We start from the raw sequence: 26,400 nt of genomic DNA, 5'->3' as shown, positions 1-26,400 counted from the left end.
AAGAAAATCCAACACCTCTACCACAAAAAGACAAATAATCCAATTAAAAAATGGGCAAAGGAAATGAACAGACATTTCACCAAAGAAGACATTCAAGCAGATAACAGACGCATGCGGAACTGTTCACAATCACTAGCCATTAGGGAGATGCAAATGAAAACCACAATTAGATACCATCTCACCCTGGAATTACTGGCACAAATAAAAAAAAAACCAGAAAATAACAAATATTGGAGAGGTTGTGGGGAGACTGGAACTCTTATGCACTGCTAGTGGCAATGTGAAACAGTACAACCATTTTGGAAAACGATATGGCGCTTCCTTAGAAAGCTAGAAATAGATATACCATATGATCCAGCAATCCTACTCCTAGGAATACATCCTAGAGAAATAAGAGCCGTCAGACAAATAGACATACGCACACTCATGTTTACTGCAGCATTGTTCACAATAGCAAAAAGATGGAAACAACCTAGATGCCCATCAACAGATGAATGGATAAACAAACTATGGTATGTACACACAATGGAATACTACACAACATAAAGAACAATGATGAAATCTGTGAAGCATCTCACAACACAAATGAATCTGGAGGGCAACATGCTGAGTGCAGTCAGTCAATCACAAAAGGACAAATATTGTATGAGAACTCATGAGAAGGTTTATACACAAAAAGAAACAATCTTTGATGGTTATGAGGGAGGGGAGGGGTGAAGGTGGGAAAACACTATGTAGACAATAGATAAGTGGTAATTACGGTGAAGCATAAGAGAGTACACAATTGGGGAAGCTAGCACAACTGTTCAGGGTAAGGTCATGGAAGCTCCATGGACAAATCCAAACTCTCTTAGAGACTGTATTGCTGGGCTGAGGGCTGTGGGGACCATGGTCTTAGGGAACATCTAGCTCAATTGGCATAACATAGTTTATAAAGAAAATGTTCTACATTCTACTTTCGTGATCAGCGTCTGGGGCCTTAAAAACGTATGATCGGCCATTTAAGATACTTCACTGGTCTCCCCTCTTCAGAACCATGTGAAAATGAAGAAAACTAAAGACACAAGGGAAAGATTAGTCCAAAGGACTGATGGACCACAACTACTATTGCCTCTACCAGATTGAGTCTAGCACAACTAGATGGTGCCCACCTACTACCACTGACCACTCTGACGGATCACAATAGAGGGTCCAGACAGAGCAGAAGAAAAATGTACAACAAAATTCTAACTAAAAAAAAAAAAAAAAGACCAGACTTACTGGCCTGACAGAGACTGGAGAAACCCTGAGAGTATGGCCCCCAGAAATCCTTTTAGCCCCGTAATGAAGTCACTCCGGAGGTTCACCTTTTAGCCAAAGATTAGAGAGACCCATAGGACAAAATGAGATTAAAGGGGCACACCAGCCCAGGGACAAGGACTAGAAGGCAGGAGGGGACAGGAAAGCTGGTAATAAGTAACGAAAGGTCGAGAAGGGAGAGTACTGACATGTCATGGGGTTGTTAACCAATGCCGTAAAACAATATTTGTACTGTTTAATGAGAAGCTAGTTTGTTCTGTAAACCTTCATGTAAAGTTCAATTAAAAGAAGACTTAATATAGGTATATTCCTATTTCTTAATTTAAAAAAAGATGAATAAAATTTGTCTTCCTCAGATAGAAAAAACGATACATAGAAAAAAAATACTTCCCCACCTTAATCTATATCATAGTTTTGCTATTGTCAAGCGTACAAGCATAGAGCACAATTTTTTTAAAAACAAGGCACTGAATTTGAGTAGTTTTTCATTGGTGGCACAAACTTAGTAATATAAACATTCATTCAAAGTACAAACTCTATATGTATGTGACATATCAATAAAGCAACATGGCAAATATCTACCAGAGGGGAAAAAAAAAAGGCTATCATTACTTTCCAGAAGTTTCATTACAGTTGCACTGATTGAAATAAATGTTTATAGAGTTTAGAAAATTCTACCTATCAGAAAAAGTATTCATTTTTAAAAAATACAAACACATTTTAATCAATGAGACATAAAACACTTGTTTCTGAAAACAAGCTTTTTCGTTTTACTTTTGACATTTCTTCTGTTTCTTTTAAAGTGGTGGTCATTATGTTCATTAGTGTTCAAGTGACAGATGTTAAAAGTCACTTAGGCCTTGAAAGGGCCTTAGAAACATATATATCCTTCAATCCAGGGATTTCTGCTAATGAAATAATTAGAAGATTTCACAAAAAGTTTAGCAATAATTTATTTATAAAAACAAATGAAAATGGCCTAAATGTCTAATAGCGAACTAGTTACATAAATTACAATACTGAATTCTTTAAATGATGCTATGGATAAACATGGATTTGTTGTGTGCCATCATGTCAATTCCAACTCACAGCAACCCTACGTGACAGAGTAGAACTGCCCCATTGTGTTTCCTAGGTTGTAATCTTTACAGAAGCAGATCACCAGCTCTTTTCTCCCGCGGAGTGGCTGGGGGATTCATATCATCCACCTTTTGGTTAACCATTGTGCCACCAGGGCTCCTTTAAATATGGATAGTCAATATGCAGTAAGTGAAAAGAAACAGGGAAACAATAATATAGCATAAGGTGTTTTTGTAAAATACACATTATATGAAAATAAGAAAAGTTCAAGAATGCAATTTACCAAGATCTAAACCAGTGATTCTCAAAGTGTAGTCCCCAGATAAACAGCATCAGCATCACTTAGGAACTTGTAAGAAATAAAAATTCTGGTGTACCACTCAAGTACCACTGAATCAGAAACTCTAAGGGTGGAGTCAAGCAATGTGTGCTTTAATAAACCTTCCAAATGATTCTGATACATGCTAAAGTTTGAGATCCACTACTCTAGATCCTTTATGGGATCAGGATCCTTTTGAGAATCTGATGCAAACTATGAACCTTCTCCTAGAAAAGTGTACATTTGGACAAATGCCCAATTTTACATGTAATTCAAAGGATTCATAGACAGATATAGGGCAGAAAGTATCTGTAGTAGTACAGTACTATTTCCAAAAGGAATTTATCTATTGAGCCCTAAGACTCTTAACCTATAACAAGTAACATTCTTTTTAAACTGCCAAAATTAAATTATGAAAAATCTGTGAACCAGCCCTTCAAGTCTAGCACACCAGTATTTCTTCCAGTTTGTCTTCACTTACTCAGATTTCAATGCTGACAAAGAATCTCCTGAGTTGACCTCTCCAAACTTCTGAACTTTATTGAGTTTATAGGTTGAATCTATGGCCTTTACAATACAGAACTCTGACATGATCCCTATTCTACCTATCAATCTGTACTTCCTGGCCTTAAGAGAAAAACTTTTAAGAGAAGCTTTTTTTGTTGTTTTTTAATTCACTATTTTATAAACAATAAGGCATATAATTCACATGTCCTAAATTTCAAACTTTAAGTAGAACCCTGATTTCCTTTTAGTTTATAATAAACCAAGATCAAACTAAGAGACCTCAAGTTATAACTTCCTAAGAAAACAAAAGGCCATAAATTAAAAGATTTAATTAGACAATTGGTAATAGTCTCCTAATTTCATTTTCCCAAATCAATTTTAGGTTTCTGTGATAATTTATGCATCTGCTATGATAATGAATCTTAACCATATAAAGGCACAATTGTTATTTTAAGAAAAATACTCCAACTCTTTTTAAAAAACACTATATACACACCTGCTATTCTCCTATCAATCTGAAGAGGAAACCATTCCTCCTCTGCATCATAAGCAATAGAAAAGTACTTATTAAAACATTAATCACAGTCCATTATATTCTGACTCACTGCCAAAAGTTCCCATTACATCACTGAAAATATCTATTAACCAAAACTTGCTTCTGACAAGTTACAGGAGTGTAGTGTTTAGAATTTAGTAATGTAAAAGTTAGTTTAAAAAAGAACAGTTACACAATTGATTTTGCAGTGGCAGCAAAAATAATTTTTTTCTGACATTTATTACCAAAAGGTTGATTTAACTGGTGTTTCTACTGTAAAATTATTCAAAAATTATTTCAAACTTAACCTAGTATTATTAAACACATTTACTATGAAAGTAATAAATACCAATGACTAAAGAATTTCAAAATGTGCTGAATATACTACTATATGTAAAACTATATTGTCTTGTGTAAATATGGGCCTTGTTTAGAGCTACGTCTCACAGGAAATTGTAGCAAATGAAAACCATCCCCCTTTTCTACTCCCACTCTTTAGGATTTATGTTTCTACATTTAAAACCAGTTATGTAGAGAAACAAAAAAATATGGCAACATTACCTTCAAGTCAGAATAATGACTATGTTAGACATTCTGAGTATGTTAAAAAAAAAAATTAGTATTACTGGAAGCAAAGGTAAAATATATTTTCACTCTGTACCAACAGAACCAACTATCTAGTTTTCATTTGTTGGACTGTTTGTTTGGAGAGTGGTGACAGTGGCTTCGACCTTAAGATCATACCACCCCCGAAACCAGGAGGAAGGGGGAAGACATTTGGGTAATAAAGTGCTATGAAAAAAAGTATAGGGGATTTGGGATGGTTATTTCCTGAGAACAGAGACCATTTACAGCTTATTATGATTTTGTATATTTAAAAACACAGTAACTCAGTAGTAAAAACTCAGGTAATTTTTCTTCTGCTTGCTAGTATTTTCCAAGTTTTTCTATAATGAACATATATTACTTTTATAATGAGTAAAATCCAATGAATTTATTTATTTTAGTAGACGCTCTTAAGATAGCTTACATGTGACCCCAAAATGATTAGGGGAGACTTTTAGAGCAGAACAAGCTACTTGCCTTAAGTTATTATACTGTATATATTCGCACACCCACTCCTCTGATAACTCTTTCAAATTTATATGTTCATAATCACCATTCTTTCTGAAAATAGGAGTGAATGACAATTTCTAATAGCATGTATAAAGCCTAATGTTTCTCATTTTCACTTTTTAATTTAGTTGAAAAATTCATGGTAGAAGGATTTAGGCAAATTAAAACCATGAATTGTATCTTAGTTAATAAGGAGAAGAAAAAGAAAATAGACCTGGGTTGTAATCATAAAACATGATAACCATAAATTAACAGGGTACTTTAACCCAAGAGTCAACATGTTTTACATTTGAAAGGTTAAAAGAGTCACCAAGCTACACATGTGTAATAATTCCCTAACAACTCAAGCTCTAGATTATTTTTCTTTTTTTTTCACTTTAATCTCTCTAAATGGAAACATAATTTCTACATACCAAAAGAAAATAAAGTCATCTCCACATGAAAGAAGTACTTAAGAGCATATTAATCTTTCAGGGTACACCTCAAAATAGTTATCTGTGACCCTGCATTCTTGCCAAGGAAATGAAGAATTAATGAATGATAGTACTCTTTACAATACTTTTAATTAACAGGCTACCTGATATGTATTTAAGATACAGACTCTTTTCTTGATGATGTTTCTAAAGATCCACACTTCATATGAACACCAATGTATCAACCCCAATGTGAATATAAATCTTTCTGTACATGATTAATTTTGGTTCTATATGTTATTACTAAAATCATTACTTACAAAACACAAAACTGCCCCTAAACAAACTTAACATTTCCCATTAAGCCTTCTTTAGGACAACTATAAGCAAAAGATACAATAACAATGACCTAATAGCTTCCTCATCTCACTTACTTCTTCTTTTTATCTGTTTAAGCCTTCAACAAGCATTTACTGATGACTCTTTCTGCTATACACTGACTATGAAATAATTCTCTCTTGTATGAAACCTGTAAACTATACATTTTTATATTTGTCTATAAATTCAGATAGAAAGCCAACTTATCAGAGGGCACTATTATTCTTAAATAGGCCTTTAAATATTATTTCAACTCATGAATAGTTGAGACTAGAAATAAAATAGTACTTAAAGCTATTTGCCTTGAAAAAATAAATTCATATATAAAATATGCAGAACAATTAAATGATCCAGGCTACATAATTTGGCATTATTTTTATATTAAAGTTACTTTGGCCCTAAGATGCAATTTTGATATTCATGACGAGAAAACAAACAAAATCAATCAACAAAGTTAAGCTGAACTTAAACTTTAAGAGTGAGGTAAAGTTCAATATAAACAGAGTTCACTACATACTAGCAACATTACTAGTAACAAATGTTAAATCAAATGGTAGCATTTGTCCCTCAAATAGCTAATGTTTATATGAGCACTTACCACGTGTGACATATTATTCTAAGGTTTTATCATTTATTAACTCTTTTAATCTTCAAAACAACTCTCTGAAGTAGGCACTGATATTATCCTCATTTTACATATGAGGAAACTGAGAAAAAGAGAATTAGTAAAGTGCCCAAGGTATTATAACTAGTGGTGAAAAACATAGTATTCATACCCAGGCAGTCTGTCTCCAGAGTCTTAATCTCTACACCATAAGGTTTAATGCAATAATAAACCTTAAATAGTTTGGTGTTGTTACACCTTATGTTTGCTAAACTAACAGGGGAATAGATGACATTTCTACTGGTAATTTATCATACTGGTGATACTCATAAATCATGCTGATTTTTCATCAAGTGAAGGCAGTATGTAACTCCAACTACTACAAAGCATTCCTTTTGTCTATGTTAACTAGCTTCACAATCTTGGCCAATCAAAATTCAGTTTTCTGTTTTCTAAGTACTAAGGAACATACTTATGTACTTCTAAATAAGTTATACAATCGAAACAATCCTGAGAGGTAGATTCTATTATCATTTCCATTTACAGATAAGAAGAGTGAGGTTCAAGAGGATAAGCAAGTTCATACTGCTAGTAAGGAACACAGCGTGGACTTCAAGCCAGGTATGTTTAAATCTAAAATCTATGCTTCTTATACTCTATGAAACACTGCCTCTTTGAAGTCACTCCTTTATTAATTCAACCATGCATTACTTCAATATATATTTATTGAGCAGCTATATGTGCCAGACACAGTAACATTATAGAAGCATCTATCTCATATTGCACTGTATCCCATTAATTTACATACTACCATACCCCTCTACTCTATATTAGGAGTTTTTTCAGGATCCAAACCATGTCTTATATACTCTTACAAAAGATAACCGGTGCTTAATGAATATCTGATGAATAAATGGATGACTAAACAGATGATTATTATAAAAGCTGCATATCTAATGAAAATATATATAAGAGCAATTTTCAAACTTTTTGACCTTAGCACTTAACCGTCTTAAAAATTACTAAGGACTGCCAAAGAGTTTTTGTTAAGATGGATTATATCTACCTGTGTTTTCCACATTAGAAATTAGGAAATATTTATCAGTTCATTTCAAAATAACATTAAAAGTCCATTAATGTTAACATAAATACCATATTTTACCAAAAATAACTATATTTTACAAAACAAAAATAGTGAGAATTGCAGTATTTTACATTTTTGCAAATCTCTTTAATATTTGTTTTAATAGAAGACAGTTGGATTATCATATCTTTTTTTTATTCAATCTATTGTGATATGTTGTTTTGCTTGAAGTAAATGAAAATCTAGGCTCACATAGGTATGTAGCTGGAAAGGGAAAAAGTATTTTTCAGATAATTGTAGATATTCTCCTTTGACACTACACAAAAATTCAACAAAGTTTTCTTAAAGGTTAGGGGCAATGCGGAGTCTAAATCCACATCAATGAATTTTCCTACCCATGTATGGTTTTATGATACTTTTCAATGATTATATGCAAAATACTGGTTCATTCAGTTATGCAGATCTTTCAAACGTTGTTACATTTCATCACACAATATTCAAAAATCACATTCACTAGTATCATCACTGATTTCACAGTTCCAATTACAAGTTAGAACATCATACATAAAGAAAGCAAGAGGTCACCAAAAAGACAGGAAAGAAAAGACCAAAATCGATGTCAGAAGAGACTATGAAAGTTGTTCTTCAACGCAGAGTAGCTAAAATGAAAGGAAGAAATGATGAAGTAAAAGAGCTGAACAGAAGATTTCAAAGGGTGGCTCAAGAAGACAAAGTAAAGTATTATAATGAAATGCGCAAAGACCTGGAGATAGAAAACCAAAAGGGAAAAACATGCTTGGCATTTCTCAAGCTAAAAGAACTGAAGAAAAAAATTTAAGCCTCAAATTGCAATACTGAAGGGTTATACAGGGAATATATTAAATGACGCAGAAAGCATCAAAAGAAGATGGAAGGAATACAGAGTTACTGTATCAAAAAGAACTGGTCAACATTCAACCATTTCAGGAGGTAGCATATGATCAAGAACCGACGGTACTGAAGGAAGAGGTCCAAGCTGCACTGAAGGCATAGGCGAAAAACAAAGCTTCAAGAATTGACAGAATACCAATTGAGATGTTTCAACAAACGGATCCAGTATTGGATGTGCTCACTTGTCTATGCCAAGAAATTTGAAAAGCAGCTACCTCACCTACCAACTTGAAGAGATCCATATTTGTACCCATTCCAAAGAAAAGATAATTTCCAAAATGTGGAAATTATCCAACAATATTATTAATATCACACTCACGTAAAATTTTGCTGAAGATCATTCAAAAGCAGTTACAGCAGTACATCGACAGGGAACTGCCAGAAATTCAAGCCAGATTCAGAAGAGTATGTGGAACAACGGATATCACTGCTGATATGAGATGGATCATGGCTGAAAGCAGAGAATACCAGAAAGATGTTTACCTGTGTTTTACTGACTATGTAAAGGAATTTGACTGTGTGTATCATAACACATTATGAATAACATTGTGAAGAATGGAAATTCCAGAACATTTAATTGTGCTCATGAGGAACCTATACTTAGGCCAGGTGGCGGTCACTGGAACAGAAAAGGGATACTGCGCAGTTTAAAGTCAAGAAAGGTGTGTGTCAGGGCTGTATCCTTTCACCATACTTATTCAATCTGTATGCTGAGCAAATAATCTCAGAAGCTGAACTATATGAAGAAGAATGGGGCATCAAGATTGGAGGAAGACTCATTAACAATCTGCGATATGCAGATGACACAATCTTGGTTGCTGAAAGTGAAGAGGACTTGAAGCACTTACTGATGAAGAACAAACACCAGAGCCTTCAGTATGGATTACACCTCAACATAAAGGAAACAAAAATCCTCACAACTAGACCAATAAGCAACATCATGATAAACAGAGAAAATATTGAAATTGTCAAGGATTTCGTTTTACTTGGATGCACAATCAACGCCCACGGAAGCAGGAGTTAAGAATTCAAATGATGCATTGCATTGGGCAATCTGCTGCAAAAGACCTTTTGAAAGTACTGAAAAGCAACGATGTCACTTTGAGGACTAAGGTGTGCCTGACCTAAGCCATGGTATTTTCAATCGCCCCACAGGCATGTGAAAGCTGGACAACGAATAAGGAAAACTAAGAAAAACTGATGCCTTTGAATTATGGTGCTGGCAAAGAATACCGAATATACAATGGACTGGTAGAAGAATGAACAAATTTGTCTTGGAAGAAGTACAGCCAGAAGGAAATCTCCTTGGAAGCAAGGATGGCGAGACTTTGTCTCACGTACTTTAGACATGTTATCAGGAGGGACCAGTTCCTGGAGAAGGATATCATGCTTGGTAAAGTAGAAGGTCAGCGAAAAAGAGGAAGATCCTCAGTGAGATGGACTGACACATTGGCTTCAACGATGGGCTCAAACATAAGAGCAATGACTGTGAGGATGGCGCAGGACCAGGCAGTGTTTCATTCTGCTGTACAGGGTGGATATGAGTTAGAACCGAATCAACAGCACCTAACAACAACAATACAGTTTGTTGTCACTGCCCTGACTCCTGCAAAGGTGTCAGCAGTTTTAGCATTAGTTTACCATCAATTCATATGTCAATACAGTGAAAAAGTGAATAATGTCTGAATATAATTATAAAAATAGTTAAGACCTCAAAGACCCTCTGAAAGTGTCTTGGCAGCAGCTCCCAGGAGTCCATGGAACACACTTTAAAAACTTTAATGACAGTCTATAGAATTAAGTAATAATTCTGATTAATGCAATATGAAGCTATCAGCCTACCATCAGGGTCCAATGACATGATTTTAGATTTTTTAGTTTCTTTTCTGAGCAGCTCTAATTATTTGTAAGGATTGCCACTTCCTGATTTTACTCTTTCTTAGAGGTCTTCCAAGAACAAGGAACCAATGAAAGTACTTATTTTTATAAAAATAAAATGAAGGTGAACACTTCCATTTCTGGGTAAAATGGAGTAACAGAGACTGGATTTATCCTCCTGCCTGAAGCAACCATAAAAAACAAACAAAATATATACAACAATGGTTTTCAAGACATTGGACACCACACAACGGAGAACAATGATTCCTGAGATGGGAACACACAAGTTGAGATCTATGATTGTCCCAGCTTACTGCTTTGAAAGAGTACCTGCCCAAGGCAGAGCCACGTGGACTCCTTAACTTGAGAAGAGGAAGCTGATTATCTAGAGAAACCAAGGCAGCTATACTTTTCAGGACAGAGTATTGGAAAGGAAGAGAGCCGCACAGAGAGAGAACTGCAGATATCTGTAGAGCAATCAGCATAGTACTGATAGGTGCTTTCATGTAAGAAAACTACCAGAGGCCACAGAAAGAACTATCCTAGAGGATTAGAGGGAGCAGGGCCCTGCACTCACAAAGGACTGCACTCAAAAAGTATCTATTCCCACCAGACAGGCAGGCAGTTGTGTAGCTAGCATACTTGACAACCAGAGCAGATCATTTTTTAACACCCTCAGCTCCTCTGTGCAACAAAATTATTTTCGGTAATAATCACAAAATGAAATAAATAATAATAATGCAGAAAAGAAATCATACAGTGAGATTTTTCTTTTACTGAACTTAGTATACATAATCATGCCAGTAAAAAAATTAAACATGTAAAATATAATAAAATTTACATCACAAAAAAGGGAAAAAGTAATGGAATAAAAATACTAATTATATTATTTTTTGAAAACAGGGAAATACTTATAAGTACTTAATCCTATCACATGACAATTTCTGTTTTTGCATTTTGGCTTCTGCAAATTCATCAATGAGTTCATTAAAATTGATCTTCTTTGCATATTCATGTTAGATAGTATAGTCCATTTATTCTTTGCTCATAGTTGACTGAAGAACACTTTGTTAATTTCAAATTCTAAAGTTTCTTTCATGAAGCAACAGATATCCAAATAGCTAGGAAATGTGTTAATGATAAGAATGAGTTTGCAGACAAAGATTGGACTGGACTGTGGGACATAAAATGATACTCGTGAAAGAGTGCTTCTTAGCTCAAGTAGATAGATGGGACTAAATGGGCAGCTTCTGTCCGGAGGTGAGATGAGAAGGCAGAGACAGGATTAGGAGCTGGTTGAATGGACATGGGGAATCAGGGGTGGAAAGGAGCAGTGTGCTGTCACAGTATGGGGAGAGCAATTAGAGTCACATGACAATGTATGTATAAATTTCTGTACGGGAGACTAACTTGAAATGTAAATTTTCGCTTAAACTACAACAATAAAATTAAAAGAAAGAATGAGTTTGGCAGATTTCATAAAATTTCTATTTCACAATAAATTCCGGAAATTCCAAACTATTCATGTTTCTTTAAGATTGATTTCCCCACAATTGAAAAACTTTAAACACAAAAGTTTCAAGAACTAAAGTTCTATTTCTTCACATTTACAATCACTGGGCTATCACCGCTTATTTCAAATCTACTGTTTAAACTTAGGAATATGTAGTACCACAGGGGAGTTGGAAATAGAAATTTTGCCAGAAGGGTGTTCAAACGATTCCATAATCTTACAAATTTACTTTGAGTGAGGCTGAATGTAGCTGAGTTCAAGGATGTCAGGGGCCTGGGGCTGACTGTAAATTAACTGAGAGTTCTCTAAATTATCTTCTGTGTACAATACAATGTTTATTAGGGAACAAGAAATAAAGATGTGCTAATTGGAAGCTTACATATATATACTATTACATTCAAAAGTAACCACAGCAATTGTTTCAAACTTGGACCAACAAAAGATTTATTCAGGAAGGAGTATTTTAAGACTAACATTGTTTAGAACTGCCAGTACATGGTGATAAAAAACAGACTCTTTTAATCATTTTTATTATTTTTAAAATTCTGTACAGACAATGCATCCCCTTATTGCATGCACCTGGGACAGACCATTCCTACCATCCCACCCTAGGTACACCAATGCTATCGGGTCACCTTTACCTATGCTCCAATCCAAATCTTTGTGAAGTCACTATGCCCAACTCAATCCTAGTGTCCTCACAAGAAAACAGCATCATGGAGACTGAGGACTTGGTTCATGCTTAGAGCAGAAGAATTTCAGAGTCATTTTTTTTTGAGAATTTAAATAAGGAAAGTTGCTACATAATTTAAATTCACAGTCCTTAAATATACTTTCTGAAAACTATAATAATGTAAAAGCATAAAAAATAAAGCTCATTCAGATTTTGAAAGCTCTGTACACGGCAAGGCCATATGGTAGAGCAAAGAAAAAGTATCCTAAGATACTAAGACTTCAGTCCTAGCTCTAACCAACTATCTGACTATGAGCACAAGAGTTTTCTGCTCTGGGCCCTAGTTCACTCTCCTGTAAAAGAGAGTTGAATGGAATATCGCTAAGGTTTTTGCAAGCAGTCTCATTTTTCAGTCTCATTGTAAGGGTATTTTTTAACAATAATACTTGATAAGTAACTATGAACTTAAGCAAATGGCACAACTAAGCTGACTCAAAGAACTCCTCCCCTAGTCTCCTTGTCACAGTAAACAGAAGCTTCATTGCTCAGATAAAACCTTAGGAGCAACTAGTTGTTCAGATAAAAACCCTGGGAGTCATTCTTGGCTCCTCTCTTTTTTGCACACAAGCCCCCAAAAAAATCCAATCCACCAAAAATTCCGCTGCACATGGCCCCTGAACTCTCTGTTAGCCCAGAGCTGAAACCATTCCCGAAGCCAATTCTTCAGACACAGATTAGACTGGACTATAAGACATAAAATGATACTCATGAAGAGTGCTTCTTAGCTCAAGTAGATACATGAGACTGAATGGGCAGCTCCTGTCTGGAGGTGAGATGAGAAGGCAAAAAGGGACAAGAGCTGGTTGAACGGACACGGGAAATCAGGGGTGGAAAGGAGGAATGTGCTATATCACATTATAGGGAGAGCAACTAGGGTCACATAACAATGTGTGCATAAAATTTTGTATGAGAAACTAACTTGAACTATAAACTTCCACTTAAAGCAGAATAAAATAAAAACTAAAAAAGTTCTGTTGGCTTTGCTATCAAAATTATATCCATAATCTACCTTCTTACCAACTGTGCTGCCATCATCTTAGTATAAGCCATCACCATCTTAACCAGGACTGCCACAAATCTTGCTGTCACCCTTGCTGGCTACCACCACCGCTCACCATTGATTGTCCTGTAATAGACCTCTTTAAATGTAAGTGATACCATGTCATTCTTCTGTTAAAAACTCTGCTATGATTTCCCATCTCCTTCAAAGTAAAAGCCAAAGTCTTTACCGTGGTCTGAAAAGCCCTACATGATCTGACTAGGCCCAGCCCACCCCCTTACATAAAAACCTGCTACCTTTCTGACCTCATCTCCTATCATTCTCTACAGTCATTCTGTTCCAGACACACTGGCCTCCTCCTTCTTCCTCATACACAGTCCCACCACAGGGCCTCTGCACTTACAGTTTCTTTTGATTCTCTCCATGATAAAAGATTATCCATTCCTTTGCTTAATTCATGTCTCTATTCAAATAGCTTACAAAAGATTCCATTACTAACTACATATCTAAAAATAGCACCCCACTCCCATCACTATATATCCCTTTATTCTGCTGTATTTGTCTTCAAAGTACTAATTACCATCTAACAGATTCATTAATTTATTTTTATTGTTGGTTTCACCCCAGTAGGCATTCTTTACTGTTTTGTTCATTGCTGTTTCCTCAGCACCTGGAAGAGTATCTGACACATAGTAGGTGCTTCATAATAGATACTGAGTGATAAACAAATGAATAACAATATTAAAGGAGTTGCTAAAGTATCAATTTTTTCTCAGTTACCATGAGCTAAACAGTATGAGGTTTCATTTCTCTATGGAGACAACTATATATAGGGTCTACAGGGTCTAACAAATTTAACAGCAATTTGGGAGGAATTAACCAAATTCCAATAAGAAATTAAACTTGCTTTTTCAGAGTCCTGTAAAAATCTGAATTAAAACTATATATATTTCATTGTAATAATTTATTTTATTTAGCATTGCTTTTCTTTCTGAAATTAATGTTGGAATATATCTAATCATATATATTTTTTTAATTAATATTATGATTTAATACTCTTAACTTTCTCACTACAAAAGACTATGGTGGAATCAACGGCATAATTACATTTCCTAAGTGACCTTGTAATCTCATGAGCATTTACACTAGACTAAACAGCCTCATTCAGCTGCCCTGTGTCTGACTGTCGATGAAAGAAGCTTGTTTGACAACTGCTTCAAGCAGAAACATATTTTTTTCCATGATTGCATAAAAAAGATTTAAAACTTACCAGACTAGAGCCAGAACAGAACTTTAAGCACAAAGGTTCATGTGAGATGTGTGTGTTGATTTTTAATTCAGATGCCAACAAAAACAGATACTAAAGCTAATTTAGTGTCATGTTCAGCAAAAAATTATTAATTTAGTAATACTTCTATAATTACAGTCAAATATAATATGTATCATATATTATACAAACACACATACTGCAGTCTTTTTTGGGACTTCTGTATTTTTCCATATTCTTGGATTTTCTGAGGCCCCTGAGAATGTTTCTACCTATAAAACCAACATATAAACTTAAATGGGCAGTACCAAAACACAAAACAAAACATAAAGCCATCTTTAGGCAACCCATGTATAAATCAATAGGTAAAGACCTTAGTCCAAAAAAAAAAAAAAAAAAAAAAACAGTATGAAAAATACCACATTCTCTCATGAAAATTTTAGAATAAAAATAGTATTTTAAATTAGAATAAAATATTCTAATTTATTTCTAGAAAAAGATACAATCCCAGTGACAGAAAGCAGATCAGGAGTTGCCAGGGGCCATTAGTACTTTCAGGATGATCAAAATGTGCTATATCCTGACTGTGGGGTGGATAGCAACTGTGTGCACTAGTCAACACTCACTGAAATATACATTTAAAATAGGTACTTTATTGTACGCAAGCTATACTTTAATAAATCTGATTAAACAACTTCTAATTTTTTTAAGTGTAACACATTGCCTTCAGTTTGTTTCACTGATGGAAACCAGAACTAACCCATTTAAAACTGATTCCTTGAACTTACAGTTCAAAATAACTTCTAGCTGAGATTCAGTCTTCCCTAAACTCTCTTTTAAATAAATAGTTGTCTAGGAATATAAAGAGTATTTGCTATTGAAAAGAAATCTTAATACATAATTAGGTTCAACAAGTATGTCAATAGATATAAAAATGCATTCAATAAAATATAAAACAAAAGTCAACATCTATTCATGATACAAACTTCTTCAATGTGATTTTCAAAAATACTTCTTCAACATAAGAAAAAACCACTTAAACAAACAGCCAACATGATACTTAATGATGCAACACTTGAGGCATTCACAGAAAATGAAAAACAAGAAACTGGAGTTATTATCAGAATTGTATAACACTAGGTCTAAAAGTTCTAGCCAAATGCAATAAACTATGAAGCTGAAGTCAGACATATAGCATTTTAAAAAAGAAAATTTCACTTTTTCAGATAACTGACTCCCAGATAAAGCCCCAGATATTCATTCACCTAACAGAACTATTAAAACTATTAGAGTTCAGTGAAGCAGTTAGGTAAAAGATAAAATAATAGCTTTCATTTATATCAGCAAGAATCAGTTAGAACACATAATGTAAACAATTTTATCACAACAGTATTACAAGTATAATGAAAATTAATTTCCAATAAATGTATAGAAACTAAATTCATTAAAAAAATGCCCATTCTTTTCTAATCAGTTTATAGGTTTAAAGCAATTTAAAAAAAAACAAAACAAAATGAGTGGTGTTTGGTTCTATCTAGAGGGTGACAGGGAGAGCTGTGCTTTTAGCTGTGCTGTTGAAGGGTTTTGTTCACTTCTTTCACAATATTTTATTATGAAAATTTTCAAACATACAGAAAAGTTGAAAGAATCATACAGTGCTTTGTTGCTTTGACCAACAAATTTATTTGGAAGAACTGATGTAAAAAATGTTAAGAATATTTTTGAAAAAGATAAGCAAAAAGGGAGTATCTGTCCCACCTGTGGTAGGTAAATTCTGAGATAGCCCCGATGACTCCCACTCCCTCATGTACATGCCTTGCATAATTCCCTTCCCTTGAGTATGGGCATAACTATGAATATGATGGATTCCACTCCTGTGATTATATTATATAACAGAAGGAATTTTGCAGATCCAAATCCCAAATGGGTTGATTTTAAACCCTTAAAAATAAAAAATTTTTTAAAAAGGCAAGGAAATGGTAACATTCAGGATACTGGTCACTCTGAGGAGGTAGAGGGACAGAATCACAGAGGAACACAGAGGTAGTTTCAATGTTATTGGTAATATTCTCATTTGTAAAATGAGTTCATATATTTTTATATGCATAAAATATTTCATAATAAAATTATAAAAAGTCTTTTTTAAAAAAGCAAGAGATTCAAAGCATGAGTGAAATTTTTTCCTACTAGCTGCAAAGAAGATGGAACCCACCATGAGTTCTGCATCTACAAGGAACCTCATTCTGACAACAACATGAGTGAGGACCCCGAGCGTCACTCAGATACGACCACAGCACCAGCCAACACCTTAATTGGAGCCATATGTGATCTGAATGAAGGATCCAACTAATCCATGACCAGATTCTGAGATTCTTGACACACAGAAACTGTGAGATAATAAATGGATGTTTTAAGCCACCAAATTTGTCACGATTTGTTATACAGCAATAGAAAATGCATACACTACCTAATATTAAAACATACCATGAATCTAAATTAATAACAGTATGATTCTGCAAAAATAAAACAAACAAAAAAAAAACTGAAACACAGATTAATAAAAAGAAGGGGCAGCAGAGAAAAAGTCCTAATATATTTAAGATTTCATGGATGACAAAAATATCACACATTAATGGGGAAAGGAATGATAACTGAATAAATTATTCTGGGCCAATTGATTTCCTATGTGGAAAAATTAGAGTAAATATTCTTTCATAGCTCGTTACAAAAAAATAAATTCCACACGAATTAAGGGATTAAATGTACCAAGCGAAGCCACATAAAAATTGGAATGTAGATAAATACATATAAAGTTTTGTGTTAGTTTAACACTTTCTAAGTATAAGAACAACAGAAAATTAAAAATATATTATTGATATATGTTACTACACAGAGATTTGTTTAAAACTACTTCGCATCATAAACAATACACGTAGAATTAAAAAAAAACTAAAAACAAATATTTGAAATTTCAAGGGTTAATAGTCTTAATATATGGCTGACTCATAAATAAATAAGGAAAACATGCTGTCCAAATAAAAAAGAGGATAAGGGACATAAACAGACAATTCATGCATAGGGAGTTAAAGAGGGAAAGAAATAGCTGCAAGAAACATGCCATAAATATAAAGGCAAATAGCCTCCGAAAAAGACAAAACAGTATGTGAAATGGCACAAAAAATGAAATACCACCATAATTTCTTAGGAAACAAAATATGAGAAGGGCAAGATAAACCTAGTATGAGAGAGGTCAGATTATGAAGGTGATGATGATCAATTGAAGGATATCAATAATAGAAAGACATGATCAGACTGATATATTAGAAAGCTATCTCTGACAGGAATAAGGAAGAGCTTAAGAAGGAAGACAAAGAGACTGATGGTTGTAACAAAAATTTTGTCAGAATTTCATCTCAAATTCGTAACAGACATATAAAGTTCCAATTTATCAATTTCTAAGATCAAAGAATGATCATGAAAAGTATCTCCAAGGTTACTATGGACTACACAATATCCTATTTCCTCAAGAATTAACACTTTTAATTGCTCTGCCAGTAATTGTAGTGGATTTGTAACAGGTTAGTTGCTTTTGCTCAGCAAGTTGGTTTTTAGCAATGTACTATGGCCACATAAGAAAACAAAACTGACAGGTGCTGATGGAGATCAAACAAGAAACTTTCTTCTAATTACCCTCAGGTTCTAGTTAACTGAGTTAATTGAATACCATCACTACTACAGCAAATTTTTTCAATACTGATAATATAACAATAACTAAATAATCTCATCATGTGGTTTGGAGTGATTCAAGATATTAGACCATCACAGTTTAAATCTATTTTTAAGGCTCTTGTGACTGATAGCACATAACTTGGTTATGTCAAAGAAGAGAAAAAAAGGAGCATGTGCATTTTGCTACAACATTCTGCCACAAATATGCAAATATGTTCTACATAAAAGGAAGATTAAAATCTCATTCTACAGAATTTTAGTAGCAAATGGTTTCATTCAAATTCATAAATAAGGATAACAGAAGAACACACATTTTTCTTAAAGATCATATTTTACCTTATAAAATCATATAAAAACTGCAAGTCATGGAAATAAAATAATAGATGTTCACAAAAAACTGAGAAAGGCATTCTGAAATGTCATTTTGAGAAAGCCATTCTCATTTTCAGCTTTATCTATATTATGATTATTTTACACAAAAACTACAAGACGATCAAATTGGTTGTGTGTTTAATAAAATGGTAACTCTTTCCAAGCTACTTAAACATTTCATCATATAATATTTGCAAGGCTTGTAGGTAAGATTGTCTTAAACATTAGACATGATAAACATATTTATATCTAAACGTTTGGTCACTTTGAATCATGTTTCACTATTCATAAAGTGGAGCCCTGGTTGCACAGTGGTTAAGAGCTCAGCTGTTCACCAAAAGGTCTGCAGTTCGAATCCATCAGCTGCTCCTTGAAAACCCTATGGGGCAGTTCTACTCTGTCCTGTAAAGCTGCAGTCTGTCAGAATCGACCCAATGACAATGGGTTTGATTTTATTCACCAAGTATTTGAATGGTTTGGAAATTTATTCAAAAACATTAATTAAAATATGATATGAATCTCACAAAAAGAATCCAAGTAAAAATTTGTATAAATTCATACTGACACAAATTACAAATGTTTAAAATCAATTTTAAAATATTAGTTATAACTATCAACTGTGAAGTGATTTTTAGGAATTTCAGGAGTAGGTTTAGAAGTTATATTAAGTTTATCTGATAAAGTATATGGAAGGAATAAAGAGAAAAACTTTATTTTAATAAGGTCATATCTACTCCACACTTTAACAAAAATTTTTTAAATTCTGTAATAAGCTCACAAATAATTAGCTCACATAAAATAAATCATTTATTTCTATTTAAAACAACAGTTACTTCTGATTAAATAATATAAAACTGAGTCACAAATGCTCATAATTTATATCAGTTAAGGGAATAACTCTTCTTTGGATAGAAGATAGTAAAATGTTAACCAGAAAGCCAGCTAATTACTTGAAAAAAAAAAGACAGTCTCACATTGCCAATTAATGAGACTTTCCTAAACTAACCACTAAAGCCATAGTCTGGGGAATTTCAATTAGCAGTTAAGTTTTCCCAATGCTTGCTCCCATTGGCACAGAATTAATAAAACATGTTTACATACTGCCTCAAGCAAACCAGAAAAGTACTGTCAGTGCAATTTAAAGTATAATTATATATTCTTAATACTCTCCTGAATAAGAAATTCTCAATTATTCTTCAACTACTTCTCAAGTTTAACTAACCTTTTAGGAAAGATCTCAGTAACAACCACCTAAAAATCTCATGGAAACATGCTTCTAATTTTATCCTTTATCAAAGTTATACAAAAAGACAAAAATGTAGTTCTTGGAGAAAATGCCTCCCAAGACCTTATGTCATTCACTCCCAAATATATATTGTTAAAATTATTTTTGAAAGTGTCTACATCCTCAGTTTAGCATCAACTAAAGTGAAGCTACAAAAAATTCTATTACTCTTAGAACTTCATCATGTCATTACAAATTTCAAAGCAGATACAAGAAAATGGAAATCAGGCAGTCAATTTATTCTCTATTTGCCTCTAGAGAAATTAAATTTTTCCCTCTATATGATAACAGCATAAAATGAAAATTATTTTTGTCATAGGAAAAGAAAGGAGAGGACCAAAGGACTGGGGCGGCGGTGCACTGTAAAGTGATAATCAGGGCATATTAGAGGCAATCTTCTAGCAAAGAGGTGTGAACAACCCTTAGAACAGATGTGAAACTAGTAAAACTATTATGGCTTTAGTCAACTGATACTTTATATTCCTTATACCTTAAGAGCAGCACCTTTAAGAATACCAAATCATTCTTTGAAAAGTCACTTCACAGAGCAACTCCTTCGATTTCTCTTTACATGTTTCTGAAAATTAAATTAGGTAAAACTATATTCTTAGATCTAGAACAATGAGAAAGTAAAGAGCTTCAAATAATAATTCCAGAAAAGAAAACATTGTTGTTGTGTGCAACTGAGTCGATTCTGACTCATGGAGGCCCTATAGGACAGAGTAGAACTGCCCTACAGATGAAGCAAAACCCAAAAAGACTCGAGCTTTTAAAATGTGGGTAAAGCAGCACAATAAGTGTAACACGAAAAATTACAGGTCGAAGCCCTATTAGAAACTTAATCTCCCCACTTAGAAAACAAGGGCAGTGTGCGCACTGCATAGCAACCAGATCTCTTGACTGGGCTAGTTGGAAACAGCAGTCCCTGCTCAAAGACAGCAGCCGACCACGCCACTTTGAATCCATATTGTGCTTCACAGTCCTGGCAACAAGCCAGTCTCCCACATCGGGCTCCTGAAAGTGCTCACTACAATTCTTCCAAGTCTCTCATTCCAGGGCTTCGACCCATAATTCTTCTGGTTTTGCTTATCATTCCACTTCACCCAAATTTAAAAAATTCTAGTCGGTTCCAATTTTGCTTCATCGATCATAAATGAATTGGTTCGAACTGGTTCTAAGCCCTGGTTTCCTAGGTTGTAATCTTTATAGGAGCAGATCACCAAGTCGTTTCTCCCATGGAGCGGCTGGTGGGTTCAAACTGCCAACCTTTTGGTTAGCAGCCTATCACTTAACCATTGTGCCACCAAGCCTCCTTAGAAAATGCACTAATAACATGAAGTCAATTTATTTAATCCTTTTGCCAAGGTAGAAGGCTGAGGAGAAGAAAGGCATGAGATACATTTCATTTGGTAGATAAATAATTCCTGATCAAGAAAATATAGATGTTTCTTCAGTGATTCTGATATCACTATTGATTATCTAGAAATTTCTCCACTACTTAGTCATGGAAAACAAAAAGAAATTGTTACAGCCAAGATCTATTACTTGAAGTGCATACATGTTTATATGTAATCAGAACAATTTGCGTTCTAATGGCTAAGGTTATAGAATACATCTACAGTCTTTACTGAAATAAATAAACGTCTTCTGTTAGAATCCTGGAACTAATTGTATTCTAAATATTCAATAGTTGATGAAAGCCCCTTCCGACCACCAAAAAAAAAAAAAAAAAAAAAGGTGATCCAGCCTCCTCTACTTAGATTCAATTTAGATTTTAAGTATATGAAATACTTGGAAAAAGTTCAAAGTAATAAAACACTACAGTTATATCTTATCTAAAGGATACTTCCTTACATTTAAAAATCCAACCCATAATGGTAAAGGCACAAAGAAGCCAAAAAGGGCTGCAAACAGTCAAAAGTTCTGCCAAAGTTTATTCAGTTTACTACTTTTCTAAAAAAAGAGTCAATCAAATCATCAATCAGGCTATTATCTATTTTAGACAGAATTTTAACAAGGCTAAAGACTCACGTACATATAATACCATCACTACCACCATGGCACATTAAAAGGAGAAGGTGAGGAAGATGTTCCATGGAGTAATTTCAATAAAATCAGCAATAATTAAACACTAAATGCAAGACAAAATGGACTATTAAAAAAAGAAGCAGCAGCCAGGCCTCTGATGCTGGAAAAGGGCAAACGTTGGGTACCACTGGGGAAGAGGTAAAAAACCTACTGCCTCCTTCCACTACTCTGCATCAACAGAGGCAAAAGCCATCAGCCACTGAGAGAGAGACAGGAAAACCACTCATATGTAGGTTCCAAATTGATGCAAAGTAGAGGTCTGGGAGGAGGGGCAGGAAATCCACCTGCACTCTAGATCCTGAAGTAGAAGGTAGAGGTTGTTTGCATCTGGGGGACAGGTAAGAACATTAAGGAGGCACCACTCTGAATCTTAAACATATAAAGTCTGCCTAAAACTAAGGTTGGAAAAGGAAAACCAGGAAACATCCTTATTACCACCACATGGCTTATTCCAAGTAAAATGAAAGAGCAGTCTATTGCTCGGGAGTGGCATGAGAGAGAACCCTTCAGTGGCTCTGGCTGGCAGAGCCTGCTATAAGCTGAAAGCGGAGTGAGAAAATTCCTCTAGCACTCCAAGCCTTATACTGGGCACAAAGTGGCAGCAGATCACAACTGGAAGAATTTGAAGCCTGTGGTGCACCAAAAGTAACAAGAGCAACAACAAAATCCTAGCCACAAACTACAGACTTAATATTTCAACTTCCCATACTAATGACCTAAACAGAAGAAGGGGTGTAAATATTTCTGGGCATAAATATTATTTATCTCAGTCTCTACTATTCTGTTACACCAAATATCCAGCATTCAATGAATAATTGTAAGAAACACAAAAAGGCAGGTAAAAACAAATCCACAATCAAGACACAAATAGTCAACAGAACCAGACCCAGAGATGTTGAGACTATCAGAGATCCAAAAAAACCAAACCCATTGCCACTGAGTCGATTCCAACTCATAGCGACCCTACAGGACAGAGTAGAACTGCCCCATAGGGTTTCCAAGGAGCGCCTGGTGGATTCAAACTGTTGACCTTTTGGTTAGCAGCCGAATTCTTAACCACTACGCCACCAGGGTTTCCATAACAGAGATAGGCTTTACAATAACTATGATTAATAAGCTAAAGGATATGGTGAAAATGGTGAACAACATGTATGAACAGATGAAGAATTTCAGCAAAGAAAATGAAATTATGAAAAGGAGTCAAATAAAAATGCTAGCTATGAAAATTGCAATATCACAAATAATTCTTTTGATGAGCTTCTCAGCAGAAGGGACACAGAAGAGGAGTAAGTGAACCTGAGGCTAAGACAATAGGAATCATCCAAACTTTTGAAACAAAAATTGAAGAAAAAAAAAAGATTGAAAAATATGGGACATCTAAGAGCTATAAGACAATATCAAAAGTCTAATATATGTGAAATTAGAGTCTAAGAATGAACACAAAGAGAAAACTGGGACAGAAAGAAATATTTTAAGAGATAATAGCTGAGATATTTCCAAAATTAGACAAGAAAATATAGATCAAACAAGCTCCAAAAAACTTTTAACATATCTGTGTCTTTAAATGTAATAGCAGGTTCTTGTAGAAAACATAGTAAATCCTGCTTTTTTAATCCAATCTAGCAATTTCTGCCTATTAATTAGATTATTTAGACCTGTGCTGTCCAGTATGGTAGCCACTAGCCACATGTGTCTGTTTAAATTAAAATTAAATTGAATAAAATCCAAAATTCAGTTCTTCAGTTGCACTAGGTACATTTCAAGTGCTCAGTAGAAATATGTGACTGGTGGCTACCATATTGAACAGCACATATATAGAACATGTCTATCATTACAGAAAATCCTATTGAACAATGTTGGTTTAGAGCATTTACATTTACTGTAATTACTGGTATGGTTAAGATTTAATCTACATCTTCCTATTTGCTTTCTAATCGTCCCATTTCTTCTTCATTTTTTCCCTCCCTCTTTTCCTGCTTTCTTTTTCATTAATCACTGTTTTTTATGATTCTATTTTTCTCTGCTATTGGTTTACTGGCTATACCTCTGTTTTACTTTTTTTAATAGCTGCTTTACAGTTTATATTAAACTTCTTTAACCTATCAGTCTATCTCCAAATAATATACCCCTTCTTTTTACTGTACCATATTTTTACACAACTAACGTGCACCTTCTATGTTTGTTTGCTAACTGTGCCCTCCCCCAGCAAGGTGTTTTTGTAAGCATGCTATGCTAATTTTTTTACAGCAACATTATTAAAAAAATTGGCATAGTGGCAAATTGGCACAGGGCACAGCTGGCAAACAAACGTAGAAGGCGCACGTTATTTGTATACAGTACATCAGCAAACTTTCCTTCCCCTCTGCCTGTCCTTTGTGCTATTGTTACCACGCATTTTACTTCTGCCTGTGTTATAAAATTCACAATACACTATTATTACGCATGACTGTTTTCCATGATCTCTCAAATGCATTTCTAATGAGAAAATTACTGAAAAATGCATAGAGGAGTACTATTTTAAATACTTTGTCTTCACTGACATTAAAAGTAAAGACGTTAAGAAAAACATATGCTCAAGGCACCGAATTCTGGCTCTGGCAACCCAGTAAATGATGAAAAATCAATCTCTATATCACCTATAACTTTTTACATCACAAAATCAAATCATGTCTGCCTCCCTAAGCTTCAGTTTTAATATTTAGGATAATTATTTGGTAAATTTGTTACCTCAAATTCAAAAGTGATTCTAGGTTTTATTTCACATCCCCTCAACTTCATGTTTAGGTGCCGCAGAACTTTAAGAGAATAGAGAACTAAAGAAAATCTGACATTACAATTTACCCAAGAGCAGATAACTAAATTATCTGTAATTTTAATAGTAATCTTACCTTGGAATCTTTATATCCATATGTAAAATATTATACATCATGTTCAAGATTTTGGTTTTGAAGATACATGTAAGTTTTACTGTTTCATCTTTTTTTTTTTTTTTTGCTGTTGGGATCTCTTTTTTTTAATTATTTGGTCTCGTATATTATTTATTGTCAAATCATACTGTTTACACTATTTTCTTTTACTAAGAAATGATGGTTTCTAAGTCATTTCTTATTCAATAGCTTAGGTTAAGAAACCAGAATGAAGAAATTATTTGCCGTATCCAGCAGAGCCTGTGCCTGTATTTGTATACCTTTCAAATATACAAATATCCACTTGCTCCACTGGGACAGACTGCAATCATCTCCATCAGTCACAAAAGCCATGGTCATAGGTTCATTTCCAAAATGGACACTGTGATGGTTAATGTTATATGGCAACTTGGCTAGGCTATGATTCTCAGTGGTTTGGCAGACACTGGACTGACACTGCTCTTGTATCATGTATATAATGTAATCACCTCCATGATGTGATCTGATGTGATCAGCCAATCAGTTTAAAGAGGAGTTTCCTCGGGAGTGTGACCTGCCTCCAGTATATAAATGCATGTTCTGGCAAGGCTCACTCTCTCACTCTCTCTCAACCCTGAACTTTTCTCATCGCCTGACCTCCAGTCCTTGGGACTTAAGCCTGCAGAAGTCTGCAGCCTGCCACCTGATCTTCAGATTTTGGGTTCATCAGCCCCTGCAACCACGTGAGCCAGCAGTTGTCTTCAGCCTGCCACCTAACCCATGGATTTGGGACCTGCCAGCCCCCACAACTGCATGAGCCATTTCCTTGAAGTAAATCTCTATACATATTTATATATATGCTTCACTGGTTTTACTCCTCTAGAAAACCCAGACTAAGACAGATGTGTACAGTATGACTGTTAAGCCAGTGAGCCAGCCCTACATTATACCTTTTGACAAAATATGTTCTGTGGCTCATTTTTCATAAATGTTTTACTGTAGACAGCAGACAGTGAGTAAATCTACTCTTTTTTTATGGCAGGGAGCCCAACTTTTATATTTTTACTGGCTTACTACTGACTAAATTAGGCCCCAATTTCTAAAAAAACATGGTGAGCTGAAAATGAACAGCTACTTCAGTATGGCTGCCAAGGACAGCCTTAAAAGGGAACTAATGCAATCCAGTCTCAATATCAAGAGACCTAACAAGACCATAGAAAAATAAATGTACTAAAACTTAACTTTGTATTAAGTACTGTTCATTTGTTAGAAAAGAGTAAAGTTCTGTAAACTGAAAAATGTAAGAATATTAAAGTGTTAGTTAAGAACAGCGAAAACAAGAAGGATGTAGAGCATAATTCTAACTCACAAAAAAAAAAAAAAAA

General features: G+C 34.4%; 1 protein-coding gene across 2 annotated transcripts in view; it reads right to left on the bottom strand.

Moving 5' to 3' along the window:
* MNAT1 (MNAT1 component of CDK activating kinase) overlaps positions 1–26,400 on the bottom strand; it is a 267,667-nt gene that overhangs the window by 57,926 nt on the left and 183,341 nt on the right. Inside the window, exon 8 of one of the 2 annotated variants that reach the window (XM_023726257.1) lies at positions 14,910–14,928. The exons of the other annotated variant lie outside the window; for it this stretch is intronic. Within the exon in view, the coding sequence (XP_023582025.1) occupies positions 14,925–14,928 (4 nt within the window). The 3' untranslated portion in view covers positions 14,910–14,924. Of the gene's footprint in view, positions 1–14,909; positions 14,929–26,400 lie in introns of those variants that run through there. 2 annotated transcript variants of the gene reach the window in all.

This window comes from Trichechus manatus, unplaced genomic scaffold (genome assembly GCF_000243295.1).
Source record: "Trichechus manatus latirostris isolate Lorelei unplaced genomic scaffold, TriManLat1.0 scaffold00010, whole genome shotgun sequence".
In the NCBI taxonomy this organism is placed as follows: Eukaryota; Metazoa; Chordata; class Mammalia; order Sirenia; family Trichechidae; genus Trichechus; species Trichechus manatus.
The sequence above is the reverse complement of the archived record's forward strand: the minus strand, read 5'-3'. Positions and strand labels throughout refer to the sequence as shown.